The sequence below is a fragment of the Mastacembelus armatus genome, chromosome 12 (assembly GCF_900324485.2).
Source record: "Mastacembelus armatus chromosome 12, fMasArm1.2, whole genome shotgun sequence".
In the NCBI taxonomy this organism is placed as follows: Eukaryota; Metazoa; Chordata; class Actinopteri; order Synbranchiformes; family Mastacembelidae; genus Mastacembelus; species Mastacembelus armatus.
In genome coordinates, this window is record NC_046644.1 from 16,320,533 (window position 1) to 16,335,817 (window position 15,285).

Genomic DNA, 15,285 nt, shown 5'->3' on the forward strand with positions numbered 1-15,285 from the left:
TCCAGACTGCACACTTCCCTCAGCCGAAGCTGTGCATAAGCAGCATAGCAACTCAAAACAATACAGCGTTTGCTAGAAGCTCATAAAAGGAATGACAAAGAGATAAACTGTGTGTGTGTGCAGCTTAGTGACACTATCAGATGAATAAATTGTTGAAATAACCACTCTAAATGCATCATTTTCCTTTCATAAAAAACAAGATAAATGTCAGCGAAATCTAAATGTCACACTGAATATGTAAGAAGTCATCTGTTGTCTGTGACTTTTAAAAAGCAAATAGAAATGCTCCATGATAACCTGTTCCTGCTAGCCACTGCAAGTCTCCACATTCCCACCGTTGTTTTCTCTTATTCCCAGCTCCATCTGTCTGCAGTACACCAATGTTTACATATCTGAGCGTCTGTCTTCCTAATAAAGCCATGGCATAGAGAGAGAAGAGTCCAGACAGGCCCAGAAAGGGATGATCCACAATGTTTGGATTAAACTGCATTTTTATAATTTTTTCTATATTATATCAATCTATTGTGATTTAGAAATGTGAATGGCACTGATGGGAGCATCAGTTTAAGGTTTCACTAGTCTCTGCAGTGTGAGAAAGAGTACTGAAATATCCCAGGCTTATGTCCCAGGCTCTTGATCTCCATTGGTGTGGTTGTGAGCGAGCAACTTTAATCCATATGATGTGGCCCAGCGCAGCAGTCGTGACCTCCTGGACAGAAGTGATTCATTCAATATCAGTACACTTTTACAATATCCTGCTGTTTACTTGCCGGGGGTCTGGGGCTGCACAGCTACAGTATAATCTTCTAAAAAAAGATAGAGGAGAGATAAGAAATATCAGGAAAGGACCATGTTTGGTAGAATTATAGGTTTTCCAACATAACAGCTGCTACCACACAGCCTTCCTGGAAAAACATGTTATATATTATAGCATGTTTGTGTTGTATGGTGTAATGAAAGCTGGAGAAAGTATGCTTTCACTTAATGTATTAATGTTAATAAGGAGGGAAATATTTAAGATTACTCAGTGATCTACTGACTTGTTTGACATTTATAATAAAATTAAAAGGCCAAACCTGGCAGTATTTATTTCCACTGATCAGACTTATGTGAGCTCATCCCTGTCTGTGATAACTAGCCTCACACACAGTGCTTTGATCCCCTGACTACACAAAGATTAATGGCTTTTCTGCAGCATTAATGGGCCCATAAGAGAGGATGACATCTACTCAAGGCAGTGATATAAAACCACAGACCCAAGGTTAACCGTGGGTCTCCAACCCACATCTGGCTCTTTGCAGGTACGTAGGATGGATCGTAGATCAGATGCATTCGGGGACCGAGCACTCAGATGGAGGGCACCTCTGAGAGAAAAGAGAGAAGCTCTCTACTATCCTGAGCTGCTGAGACATCCTGCAGTATTGATTAATAAGTTTAGGAATTCCAAGTTGAAGGAGGGCATGAGGGTGTATGCAGAAATGGGCTCCTGCGCCACAAATGAAACCACCACACACTTTATTTCTCTTGTTTATCCTGGATCAGAGGTGGTGTTTGCACTTCTGAGATCAGAGCGGTGCAGAGGAAATAACTCTTACACCTTGTGGTCAAATCCCTTTCTATGTTATTTCTTCTTTTTATTTTCTTTACTGCCTTAAGCCTGTTGGTCAGCTGTTCCTGTGTTGCAGTGACAGCAGAAACTGCAGGGTCAGCTCAGACAACAGAGATGGTGCCCATGGGAGCAGAACATCTGAGAGGAAGTGAAAGTCTCTATGAGCCTTGAAAATATTATGCTTATGTGGAGGAGTTTGAGAAACAAATTTTTAATGGTAAATGTGAATGTAAAGAGACATAATAAATGCAGTTAAAGTAAATAGAAGAGCTGAGCAGACAGTTGTTCCCTAACAGAGATGAAGCAAGCACAGCTGTTTTGTTTTTTTAAACTATGGCTGCACTGTTACTGGTTTGAATCCAGTGTGATCTGCTAGTTATGATTTCCTCTGCTGCCTCTGTACATGTGAGTGATGAAGAGTTTCACTGGCTAAAATTACATTTACTGTACTTTAGCTACAGGAAGTTACATAAAAGAAAATGAAGAAGCCTGCAGGTAACCACATGACATGCAGTGGCTCCTTTCAGCATCTACATACACAATCATTTCCCCTGCATCCTGTGTGCAACACAACATAAACAAGATTATGCTGCATATAACAGTAAAACACTGGGGGGGGAAAAAAAACACAGGTAAATGCTGAAGTTCTTCAACAACTACTCTTTATTATTTTTATTTTCCGTGTCTTATTGCTGTCATAGCTCCCTGCCACATGTGATGTTTGAGTAAAGCCTCGTCTCTGAGTGTACAAAGCTTGGCCTGCGGGCATTTTACACTCGCACCTTTAGACCACCTCTCTCCTCATGTCTCTGCTGTTTCTTCTTTCTCTTTCAAAACCACTTATTGCCACTTCTATCTCATAGGTTATACCACTAGAATCACAGTCCTCCAGTTACTGCCTGCATGGAAAAAAGGGGATTTTTTTTCATTATCAAGTCATCTGCTGATTATTATCTCAATCACTTCATCACTCCACTCCTTCATTCATACATGTTTTAGCACAGCTACATATTTAATGACATGCTAAATTATACTGATATAAGTATTTTCATTAGCATGTAATCTGCAGATTAGTTTCTCAGTTAAGAGAAAAACAGCAAACTGTAATAATAACAAATAATTTGCTGATTGTCAAAATATTTAGTCATAATTTTTCCTGCTGATAATCACTGCAACTCTTTTGATACACTTCACATCAGTGAAGTAAAACAACGTTCCCAACATTTAAATTAAACTACATGCCCATGAGAATATATATTGCATGTGTTTCAAACATTTTTAGCTTAATGATTCCCTAGAGCTCTAAATAAAATAGATTTTTGGTCATTTAGGATTTCACAAAGAGGATGTCAGAAAAGAGAAAATCCCTCCACTCAGCTGTGTTTGTTCAAGACCCTCTGTGAATCCCCAATAATATCATCCCACTGAGTCTGAGACTCCCCACTATAGGTTTGTATCCTTCCTATATTTTTTCTCAAAGCTAAAAATCACTTTCCTTCAGTTTAAACATATACAGAAACAATGCAATGCAGAATATAAAATGATGTACCCTTACAATAACTTTTCCAGCACTGCTTTAAGGCCTACAAGTCAGAATCAAAATACAAGTAGCACGTAACATACTCAAACCCACTCAGCTCTGATAAATATAAAAACATACTACACAGTCACAAATGGATGTGTATACACCAAAACTCAACTAGATCAGCTCACTTCTATCCTCTATTCTTTCCCCTCTACTGACTTTCTTGTTCTTTTCTCTCCATCCATCATCTGGTCAGGTGCTTTACAGAAGGCGAGGCTCTTCCCAACATCGCCCACAATTTCAGGGCCATCACTGAAATCTGCAGAAAATTACATTTCTATAACAGTTTGCACCACAGCGAAGCATCATACAAAATAATGCTTTAACGTTGACTACTAGCAAAAATAAAGTGTGTTCCCTCATTGGCTTCAAATTCTATGGTAAATTATGTGCGACTTTAACAGTGCAAGGATTGCTACATGTTTTCTGCTTAACATTCTAGTCACTAAAAAGTAAATTAGATAATTTTGTTACAAAAATACTAAATCTGTCTATTGGCTAATAATTTATACAATAGTTTATTTTTCAAGAGCTGGCAATGTGTATTGTGTCACAAGTGGCCGGAATAATTACATGAGCCCCATGCAAACACAGGGGGGCTGACAGTGAGTATTGCGTTAAAAGCTGATTAAAGAACATAGTGAAAAGTCTCCAGGGGCCCATCAAATCATCCTAACTCCGCTGTGGGACATTAGGGTCTTCCAGGCTGCTCTCCAGCAGCTCATCCTCAGAAAAACTGATGTGAAGACGGGTATCATTCATTGGAGAGGAGAAGGGCAGCGGGTGCTCATAGGTGTCAGCATGTGAGGTGAGGGTGGGGGCATCAGCAGGATATGACTCAGAGGAAGCGAGGATGGCTTCATTTCTCTCTTCCAGGGGAATGCCGCAGCCACTGGATGCTGTTAAAAATGTCCCACGGTCCCCGAACAGATCATCGTCATCACGCAGGGGTGACAGCAGTGACTTGGTCTCAGAGCGAACGCCAGAATCTTCACTGGCCGAACAGGAGCTGCTCTCACCATTGCTGAGACAGTGGAAATCAGCAGATGACAGGGAGCTGGGTGTGATGTCTGGGAATGAGAGGCTACTGCTGCGGCTGGGGGCGGAATCATTAATGGAGACCTCTCCAGGCGCGGGGACAGATGTGACTTCTGACCCCGGAGACAAGGTCCTGCTGGCCCGCTTACGGTTCAGAGAGGGTGGAGGCGGGTCAAGTTTAGGGATCATCTGTTTAAACCTGCAAGTAAGAAGAGAAGGTCTGGTTAGGCCAGTCTGACAAAAAGTTGGACAACATGTTTCAAATTTCACAGTTAATCCATTTTATCATCCTTATTTATTATAATTTAAATTCAGATTCTTTTCTCTGTAGCAATGAGCACAAGAATAAGCCAGAAGCCAGTTTCCTCTCCATCAGTCAGATTATACCCCATTAACCTGAGAGCACTCTGATATAAGACGTTACACCACAAGGCAGTAACTCTTTTTTGCCTGAGGCTCCCTGTTGTTTCATCTGCCCTGGGACTTATCTACATCCCACAGGTCCCCTGCTGAGAAAATAGAGGGACAGGGAAAAAAAGAGAGCAAAAAAGGACTGAGGGTAAGGAAGCGAGAAAAGAACTGTAAGGCTTTCCCCTCCGCCTACACACATAGACCAAAAATAGCTACCTTGCAGTCTTCCTGATAGTACCACAGTAATGCAGCAACACACCAGTGTGCACAACCACACACAGTGGTTACAGTCATTTTCTTGGAAAAATGAATCCTGACACACACCTGCTAACAAGCCTGGCTTCCTCCCTGACTCCTCCCCTCCACATTATACTGCTGCTAACTTCATTCTCCTGTGAAATCCGGTCTGTGGTTGAATTCTGCTCTCAGTAATAAAGTTATGTGGCTTGCTGATGTATTTACTGTCTCTGCTTCTGTACAAGGACGGTGTTGACAACTATAGTAACAGCACGAAGCAGGAAAACCATCTTAGGTTATTATCCATTATGTCTAATTCCAACAAGTAGAATGGCACAAACAGCATGGGACAAGTCAAGTTCAACTCCTCTCACTCCAATGACACAGTATCAGCAGCAACAATATCATCACTTGTTATTAGCTATTAAGAGGATGAATCCTGATTTGGTGATTTTCATCATCAGATTTTGTCTAATACTTTGGGTTATGACTAAATACAATAATTAGCAGTTTTTATTATTACATATTTCTACTTAAGTATAATTATAAGTCCATGTCATCTTGGTGTATAATGAATGTGAAAAAATGAAAATGAACCTGCAGAGTCTATACTGATACTGTGCGTGAACTATCACATCAGTGAGCAGGTCATTAGGATTACTTTTTAAAGTATGATTATTATTTTGTGGTAATGCGGCAGGAAACTATTTCATGATCCTTATTAGTTTATTCGTCTTTCTGGTTTATTTTTCTGATTGTGAATAAGAAACGATTCCAATAATTTACTTATTGACAGACTCTTTGGTAGTTATTGTTAGCCAATAACTCAAACAGGTTTATTTTCTTATGCTCATCCAGTGGCTGCTGGTCAAACAGCAGTGGAGGACATAAGGCCACTGATGCTGTATGCTTAAGGCTGGGTTTATTATATTCTCCAACTGAAAGATTTTGAAAGCCCCAATAAAACAAACATGCATGTGAGACACAGATTTGCAAATGCCACCAAACACGGTGAATGCAAGACAGGTACATCAAGACATACTGTACTTCCCTTCTTCCTCTGCTCTGACAGTTTTACTTTTCACACTGAACCTCCACTGAGAAAAAAAATGCCAAGTGTTCAAAGGACACTTTTTCTGTTGTGACAGAAACCATGAGAGACAAAACAAGTGCTAACAGTGTAGGAAACACACATGTGCTACTGTACATAAGACATGTGACTCCATGGTAACATTAATGCTGATATGATTATGAATCTGCAGGACCACAGCCACATGGAAATGGAGGTTATTTTGTTGTCATCAGAAGAAAATCTCTAGTGAGACCCACACAGGAGCCAGCTAACACCCACACTGTTCATCTACCACATGCCTAGTTCCATGCTTGTGCAACAGACACTGTTCCACATGCTGGTTGTCATGAGTAATACTCACATAAAGGAAGATAAGGGGGTAGAGAGTAGAAGAGGAAGAGGAGGAGGAGGAGAGGAAGGGGCTTAGGCAGTGGCAGAGAGCTCCCCAGGCTCCTAGGGAGAGGCAGGCTGGTGCAGCAAACGATGAGAGGGACAGGAATGGGGATGGAATGATGGAACACATGAGCTGTGGGTTTAAGGCAGGGCAGCAGGGCGGTGTTACTCTGGGGGTTGAGGCTGTCTGTTTGGGCTGACTGACAGGAGAATGAGGGATGGTTAGAGGAGGAAGAGGATGAGCAGGAGAGGGTCCTCGCACCTGTACCAAAGAGAGGCAACAGTTAGACTACAGAGGATCAGGGACCTATGTAAGGGACAAAGACTAGAGAATTTAAAAGCTTCCACCAGTAATTTTGCATGTTCTAGCCCACTATGTCTAAACACTGCTGTAACACTGAGTCAAAGAGACTTGGACGAGTAGACTGATAGCAATACTAAACATCTGTTTTAGCATTTATCTACAAGCATGCAGGAACCTGAAACCTTTTGATATCACAGCTATCACAGCTGCAAGCAAGGTTATTAAAGAACTCTGGTTTGGTTGGTGCTTACAGGAAAGTCTGCCAAGTGAGGCTCGAACACTAATATTGGTAGGAAGAAGGACTGATAAGTGTTGAAATCTAGGAGCTTAGTGGGCAGTCATCCTTTTGGCTTAACTAGGAGACTGGCTGCCAGCAGCAGCCTTTATAATACACCTGCCAAAAATCACAGGGTCCTATTTGTCTTTGAGGTTTCACAATATGTAGAAACAAAATGAACACAAAGCTGTTTACTGCCAGCTCAAGTATAAGATGTTGTATCACATGTAATGTGAACAGAAAATTATTGCTAACAGCAATGTAGCCATTTGAAAACATCTTAAATCTCATCTATCCTTTGGGAGCTCATCTGAGATGTAAGGTAAAAACAAGCAGTATTTCAATTTAAAAAAAAAAAAAAAAATCTATGACTAAGAACTACACAAGATGTGTGTCGGGCTATTTACTGCAGAGACTTGTTTAGTCTTGAGCTAATTAAATGCCACATGAAAATAAATTTACAGACCAAAGCAACAAAGGTGCTGTAGATGATAAAATGAACCCCCCACTGTGTCTGCAGCACATATGACTCATAAGTACAGTGTGCTTATTTATTTCGCCATTCAATCAACAGAACAAAGCAGGCAAGAATAGCATGACAAAACAGCAACACTTTCTGTTTCAACAACAACCAGTAGGAGCTCTGCAGATCAAACTCAGAAGGGACACTGGGCCTTTTGTAAAATCATTTTGTTTTTGTAAAGAAATGAAAATACGTGTATGTGTCTGTGTGGAATCTTCAAGCATGTAGGCGGATGAACAAAGTGTCTGCCAAACTTGAAAATTCAAGCAATTTTATTCTAGGAGCTGAGAGCAACCCTACTTGACCAAGACCCTGTTAACTATCATGCAGGGACTAACAGGCCAGCTTTTCAGCTTGCCAGATATTATATTGAGTCAGACATGAGTCTGACAATAGATCCTGCCACAAACTGTTCAGAGATAAAAACAGTTGTTTTAAACAATGGCGTGGAGCGGAGTAAATCCCACAGAACCAGCTCCACCCAAACGCCTAGAAAAATCATCCATTACAGTCCCATTGCATCGCTGTAACCAAATTACGGTCCGATATGCCTGTGGGTAGGATTGAGAGGAAGGGGAGATCATGAGATTGGTTTGAAAATGTGCTTCTGCAACATAAAATCCTGCCAAAGAGAAAGAGTGTAAGGGAGTGCAGTCTATGCAAAAGGAAAACATGACATGACAAAGTTAGGTGTTCATATAGCATGACGATCATATGACCGTCAAATGCTACTTATCAAATGTTAGCATGCTAACATAACATGTTGAATGTACCATACATTATATCTGCTTAGTATCAGGGTGTTATTGCTCTGATTGTTAATCAGTCAAAATTAAACTCTTCTCCTCTGTGCTATTTCCCTACACTCGTTACACACATCATGCAATTGATGTGTCACCATGGACACCACTGGATTGTGTTTCAGAGTAGAGTTGCGCAACATGTTTTCATTTTGATTGACTTGCGTCAAAGCTCACAATGGTGTGCAAATTTAGTTCAAAACAGAACTGCACAGCCTCACAGAGCCGCTAGCATGCCTGTGGACTCCAAGTCTTGTTTTTATTTGTCACATAAAGAGGTTGATGAGTCGATAGGTTGTAAGTAACACAGTTCTGAGTTAAGCCCACATTGTGTATTTTAAGCCTACTATTACATCCTGTTTTGCTCCTACTTTGATTTTCCTGTTTGTTGTGCAACGCATGACTCAATACATGGTTAGACACAGTGTCCCAGTGCCAACATACCATACACAGTGATCATATAGTATAGTAGAGTCAGTGGGCCAGATGGAGAGCACATGAGGCTACGGTCCATGGTGGACAATAATCCCTGTTATAAGAAGCTGAATTACACTAAAAATGTAATAGGGGAGGTCAGGTGAGGCTGAAGGAAAAAGAGAGGAGGAGGAGGAGGAGGAGGAGGAAGAGAGAATGGAAGCAGAGTAAGTGTCTCATAGTTTGCAGAACATAAAATAAAACCACTCAGGCTGTAAACATTGATTTGTGGAGGAAATTCAGAAAACAAAAGCAAATGGAAGCAATAAAATATGCCGTGCAGAGGGGGACAGCAGGTACAAGAGTGATTACATCAGAGGTAACACAAAAGGAGTTTGGTGGGGGAAACAAAAATATAACAAGAAGTTTCCATTTCTCCAAAGCCATTTTGCTCTTCTTCTCCCTATGCTTCACCAATATCAAAAGTTCTAGCTTAGTCACATAAGCGCTATATCACACTTCTAAACATGGAAAGGTCAAAGTCATTCTCTTATCATAAAAGTTTCCTTGCTGGAAAATGATTATCTGTGCTTTTTCTGTGCGGTAATAGGCAGAGTTTCCATTATTTTTATATGTCACTTGTGTTTAAGACGACCATAAAATGTTATGATTACTATTTACATAAAGACGATGCCACTTAGGAGAACAGACAAATAATAGTCAAAAAGAAAGGGAGGGAGTGACCTTAAAAGCAGAACATAAAATGGCCTAGTGGTGGGTTTCTCAGATATGGCGTCTGTATTAAGCCTGACAGAGAACAGAAAACATAGTGGAACAGAAAAAGAGTTCAAGAGGAAGAGTGGCAGACAGAAAAGAGATGCTGGCTCTTACATAATTACAAAAAAAAGAAGAAGAAAGGAAAAAGAAAGAAGAAAAGGAGGATTTGGCATGCAACACACTCCCAGATGAAACTAATGTTCACATGGAAATGGACAGTAACATGATGCCTCTGTTTGGAAGAGGGTAGAAGTTCCCTTTTGTCTTTCATTTATTTTTTTTCCCCAGCTTTTGTCAAAAAAATATTCGGACATATGTGGCCGTGTAGAGTTTTGAATTGTGAAGGGACTAGATCTAGGATTGGCTGAGAGTCTGTGCAGCAGGAAACCACAGGATGTGAGTCTGGCTAAGCTGCAAACACTCAGATACACACACACATACTTATAAACAAAGATGACATATAAAATTACAACCTCCACAAGCATGCCAAATACACACTGCACCGCTGAGTCAATTCCAAGTCATTATTTCTCTTCTTGTGTGTTTTAAAATCAACTTTTACTTGCTCTCCTCAGATCTGTCTGCGGGTTGTTTTCAGAGAGAGAAAACAGTAAGAGGAAAAGACTAATTGAGTGTGAGAATGAGCAAGAGAAGGAGGGCGATAAAAGGAAAAGGACTGAAGCCTTAGTCCAGCATGAGAGCTTTGCAGTATTTATGGAGTAAATGTCTACATAGTCTTTGCAACGGTTTGGAGAAGATTAAAAGCTCATTAAAAAGTAATCACATGCTGTGTCTCCATATATGCATTCAAGGTAAGGCGTTGTGTGTCGTGTGTGCTGCACGCCAGAGCATCCAGACATGAGTTCAAACGTACATTAGCAAAGGCTCTTCACAAGATAAAATATGCCTCAAACATCCCTGAAAAGCAAATTCATCATAAATTATTCCAAAGAAAATGGTTCCATTTACTGTCTTTGCTCCCTTAATGAGTTATAATGGCTTCTTAAAATAGTAAATGTAGTGGGACACAGAAGCTGAAAGAGAAACACTGGGACAGACTTAAAGCTGATGGAGTTTATGTGTTTTTCCATTCTCTCCAACATGTTTCTCCAGTTCCCACATTCAAACTCAAAAGCAATCCCCTCTTTATTTGTCTGAACTTGACCCTCTCCTCACTGTGTTCTGTAATCCCCTGATTACAGTCACAATTTCATTAGCTGGAGGCTGTTTCTGCTGAGCTGAGCTGTTCTTTGCTAATAACACTCAAAGCTACCGGTGGTGCATGTCAGTGTGTAGCCTGGTTACTTCAAACACAAACTGACTGGTGCTACATTAGAAATGTTCTTGCACATTAAAGGAATATTTCACCTTCTTGTTTTCCTTTTGGCTTCTCCCTTCAGGAGTCGCCACATTTAGTGAAATATTCAGCTATTGCAACAGATTTTACATGTTGGGAGAGTTGCTGCATGCAACTGAACACAAAAACGCCAAATTGGACAGATCAAGTTTTAATCTCAATACATGATATGGATTTGAATTCTGTGTATTTTGATTCTTTGCATTTTTTATGTGTAATAATCTCCAGAATGACTCTCTTACTTTTCATCCATGTTGGAATTTCTCAGTGTAAACGGGACAGTCTCGTTGCAGGAGCTCGGCTTGTTGTCCACTGCTCCACTGGCCCTTTTGAAGGGGTCCAGGTCTCCGTTGGCAGATGCAGCTGGTCTGGAGCTGTTTTCCACATTGAGCAGGTTGAGGTAGGACTCAGCACAGGCCAACTGTGAAGGAGAGAGGGCTGAGGTTTGGAGTGGCCAAGCAGACGCTGAGGTGATGAGCTGGTCCAGTGTCTGACTGTAGTGATTCTTCAGATTTAGAGACAAAGACTTTGCTGACGTACAAACTGAGCTGCATGATGACTGACCATCTAAAACAGACAGATAACACAGAAGACAAAAAAGTGAATATAATACTCTACACGACTGCATGTTAGCATTGGTATCATTAGAAAACCTCTCTGAATGCTGACTCTTATTATGATGAGTTTGCACAGCACCAGTGGTTGCCTCTAGGCCAGTCAGGTCTGAGATTTCTATCAGAAGAGCTAACATGATTCATAAAAACATGAAACTAACATACACACATTTAAAACATTTACTATGTACATAAACTTACAGAAAAGCAAACTCACACAACTCTGCCAAGTCTGTGTGTGTGTGTGTGTGTGTGTGTGTGTGTGTTTGTGGTTATTCATTATTATTTTAGCAAGATAGAGGGTTTTTTAAGCTGCTGTTAAACTTCTCCAAAAATCTTCCTATGGCACAAACCTTGTGTATCCACGTGGCTTGTGAGAACCAATATAATAGTTAACAAAATCAAAACTCTGTGTATACCAAGATAGTGAACACGTGAAACACTGTACCTACAGCCTCACGCAGTCATTGGCACTAGCACAGCTGCAGATCCTTAATAACTACAATATCGAATAGCATATGACTTGTTATCCACAAAAAAACTGTAAACCATTAAACTAGAGTATGTTCCATTTACATCTAAATGGATCTAGATCCAGATCTAAAAGTACCTCATTTATCTGAAAATAGGAAATGGTGCTTGTTCATAAAGACTGGCAAATTGGAGGATGCTCCTATGAAATTCCAAAATGTGCTTGAGCACTAACACTCATTCTTTGATGATCATTCAGCCATTATCTGCCTTAACACTATGATAAAGATCTTCATCATAAAAAAGAACATGCCTCAGAACAGATATACATGCTCATGTTAAGGATGCCCCGTGGGCACAGAGTGAAAAGCACTTCTGCTCAGCTGCAGAGCGCACTTCAACCACTGGCAGCTGTTCTTCTGCACCATCAAACAACTGATGATGTTTGCAGCCAGAAATGCAGTGAGGAGTCATAGTCCACATTATCCCCAGGCCAACAGGGGTATGACTGCATGCAGCACAGAGGAGACCTGACCTGATAGATTGTCTAAAGGATTATACGGTTTCTCCCCTCCAGTCACTTACTGTGTCCATTAGCTTGAGGCTCCTGCTGTGGATTCCCTGGCTGAATTGTTTTTGGGGAACGGGCCTCCAGCTCTTTTAGCTGCTGCACGAGCAAGGCCAGGTGCTGCAACAAGTCCCTGTTCTGGAGCAGCAGCTGGTGGACCCGGGCCTGAGCCTCCATACGGGCAGTGGTCTCAGCTGCCATCTGATCCTTCAGCAGCTGCACCTGTAGATGGACCAAAGAGCAAGGCATGTTTTCTGGTGAGTGAAAATTTCTGCTTTAATACTGATCCACATCTATAATCCCAACACAGAAACTGATAATGACAAGGCTTTTTAGGTTTATCATTAACTAAAAGGATTGATTTTGATGTAGCAGGTCAATCAACTGAATCATACATGAAATACTAAAGTAAAGATGCATTTGTGTTGCAGTTGCGTAAAAAATATTGTTTTTATTTTAGAGGAGTTTGATAAATCTCTTACCCCAGAAAGATATTTTGTTACAAGAGTTTTCTTTGAGTACAGGTTGGGTTTTGTAACCAACCATGCCTGTGTAGGTGCTGCCACCTAGTGGAGCATCAGTATAAGATATATAGCACATAGAGATAACATGGCAGTCATGGAACTCATACAGGTTGCATTCAGATCACCTCTACTCAAACACAGCACCCTGAGTGTGTTTAAGCCTCAAGCAGAGTACAAGTGTGGGCACTACACATTCTGAGGAGGCACCTGTGAAAAAAATGCTTCTATCTTGACAATGCCACAGCAAAAACATGATTTGCATTTGAGATATATACTGTAAAATTTCAATTTGGAATGAAGACAAATGAAAATTTGATTTATTACAAAATGATTAAAATTTTAAATTTAAATAAGGAGCCAAAATGAACTTGTATAATTCAGTCTAGGGTTCAAAGACAGTTTCCAGTTGCGTTTTCAGCTATTCCTTCTTCTGTATTTACACAACCTGCCTCTGTGTATACTGTAACTCTTGGTGTGTTTTTTTTTTTTTTTTACCTGTGCAACAGCCACCTGTGTGTGCTGCTGTTGCTGCTGTAGCTGCTGCTGAAGAAGCTGCAGGTAGTGCTGTGATGCCAATGGAGTGAGAGATGGAGAGCAAGGGCTGCTGGGAGTAATGCCTTGGGTTGTCACAGTGAAGAGAGACCTTCGATCTAAGTCCTGATGGTAGAAACACAGTAAAATACACATTTTATTCAAGGAAAGATCATGGTTACAAAAACATAGGTTGAAATGATGGGAATAATTATGTGACACCATTTAAAAAAAAAAAAAACAAACAAAAAAAAACAAAGACAGGAACCTCCCAGTCCCCTGAGTCCCTGAGACCAGTTCTGTGTCCCACTGATCTCTAACTCCCTGGAGTCCCACTGTACCATTACACCAGAAGTGAAAATAATCCCCAAGCTCATCACTGCATCATACACTCTTTCTCAAAGTCTGTGCATCTCTGTCTCCTAACTCCAAGGATATAGTAAGATAAATGTTTCCTGGACACACAGGATATTCCATAAGTAGCTTTTTAATGAGAAAATGTCTCAGTCATATGTGAAAACATAAAGTCCGTGTCTGTATAATCACACAGTGCTACTGCTTTCATACAAAACTACTTACTTACTGGGGTATTGTAACCCCCACATTTAGCCACCAGAGGGCGAGGTAGCACACGGTAAAGTGTTCAACATCCAACTGAGAGCTTCTGACACATACAGGGTGCCTTCTTTATCAGAAGATCTTTAGCTTTTCTAAATAAGAAAAAACTCAAAGGCTTTAACTTGACATTATAAATATCTGTTAGACAGAGACCCTCTTTAGCCAACAGACATTAATTGACATTTATAAGCATGTAGACATTTTATGTATGGTCTAGTAGACCCTATCATTTAGTTAGAAGGAGATATAAATGTTTTGACATACAGTCTGTTTGTATGTGTATATATGTGTACACACAAACATATATAATGGTATAAGTGCAATGACACAACATGCTAATTGACAAATTGAGTGCCTCTACATGACTAATTATTTGAAATGTCCTATCTGTTTATAACTAATAACACTCTTGCGTATTGTGCATACAATCACCAACACAAGCACCGTCTCACGTACACTGTATCTTTTGGCCAGTCTTCCTTTCTGCTATCCTGATCTCTAATTATTCATTCCTCCAAGTCTTTTTTTTTCCTCTCTCTCATATTTGTTCCCTCGCTCTTTGCTTATCTCCATGGAGCAGATGTTCATGAACCCCTCGTGGTATTATGATGGCGTTTCTTGAAAATCAAAGGGAACAGGCTGGGTTTTTGGGATTAGGTGTCCCCTTTTCTCAACCAGCAGGACTATTCAGGTTTCCCACTCAAGTCCCACTCTCTCTCTTTTAGCAGCATGATAACCAGTGATGACAAATCCAAAGGAGCACATCATGACAGACTAAAGCCTCCATGTTCTACACATGTCATTCTGTCACTGCCAAAATAATAGCAAAATATAATTGTCAGTTCATAACTGTTCAAAGCCTGCCAAATGTAAAACAAAGTGAAACTAAAATGCGTAAATGTATTTTTATCTATATCATTATCTACTGCCAAGTTAGTCACAGAGAACGGCCGTCAATTTTCTGGTGAGGAGCTTCAGTAGCATTACACCGTACTGTCTTAGTCCAATGGCATTATACTGTACGTTCTTAGTGCAATGAGCCATTTGGCAGCAATATGTCCAGATAACAGCATCAAAACACCAGTAAAGCCAAAGTATCAAGACAGTAAAACCAATGTCCTGTAGCCACAAAGACAGAAGCAGTGTGAACCAAATAACCTGG

General features: G+C 40.5%; 1 protein-coding gene across 1 annotated transcript in view; it reads right to left on the reverse strand.

The window, feature by feature from the left end:
• Nucleotides 1-1,804: 1,804 nt before the first annotated feature.
• LOC113125069 (carboxyl-terminal PDZ ligand of neuronal nitric oxide synthase protein) overlaps nt 1,805-15,285 on the reverse strand; it is a 34,777-nt gene continuing 21,296 nt past the window's right edge. Inside the window, exons 8-11 of the mRNA XM_026298348.1 lie at nt 13,470-13,631; nt 12,468-12,672; nt 11,040-11,364; nt 1,805-4,431 (exon numbers count right to left, since the gene is read on the reverse strand). Of these exons, the coding sequence (XP_026154133.1) occupies nt 3,867-4,431; nt 11,040-11,364; nt 12,468-12,672; nt 13,470-13,631 (1,257 nt within the window). The 3' untranslated portion in view covers nt 1,805-3,866. The remainder of the gene's footprint in view (nt 4,432-11,039; nt 11,365-12,467; nt 12,673-13,469; nt 13,632-15,285) is intronic.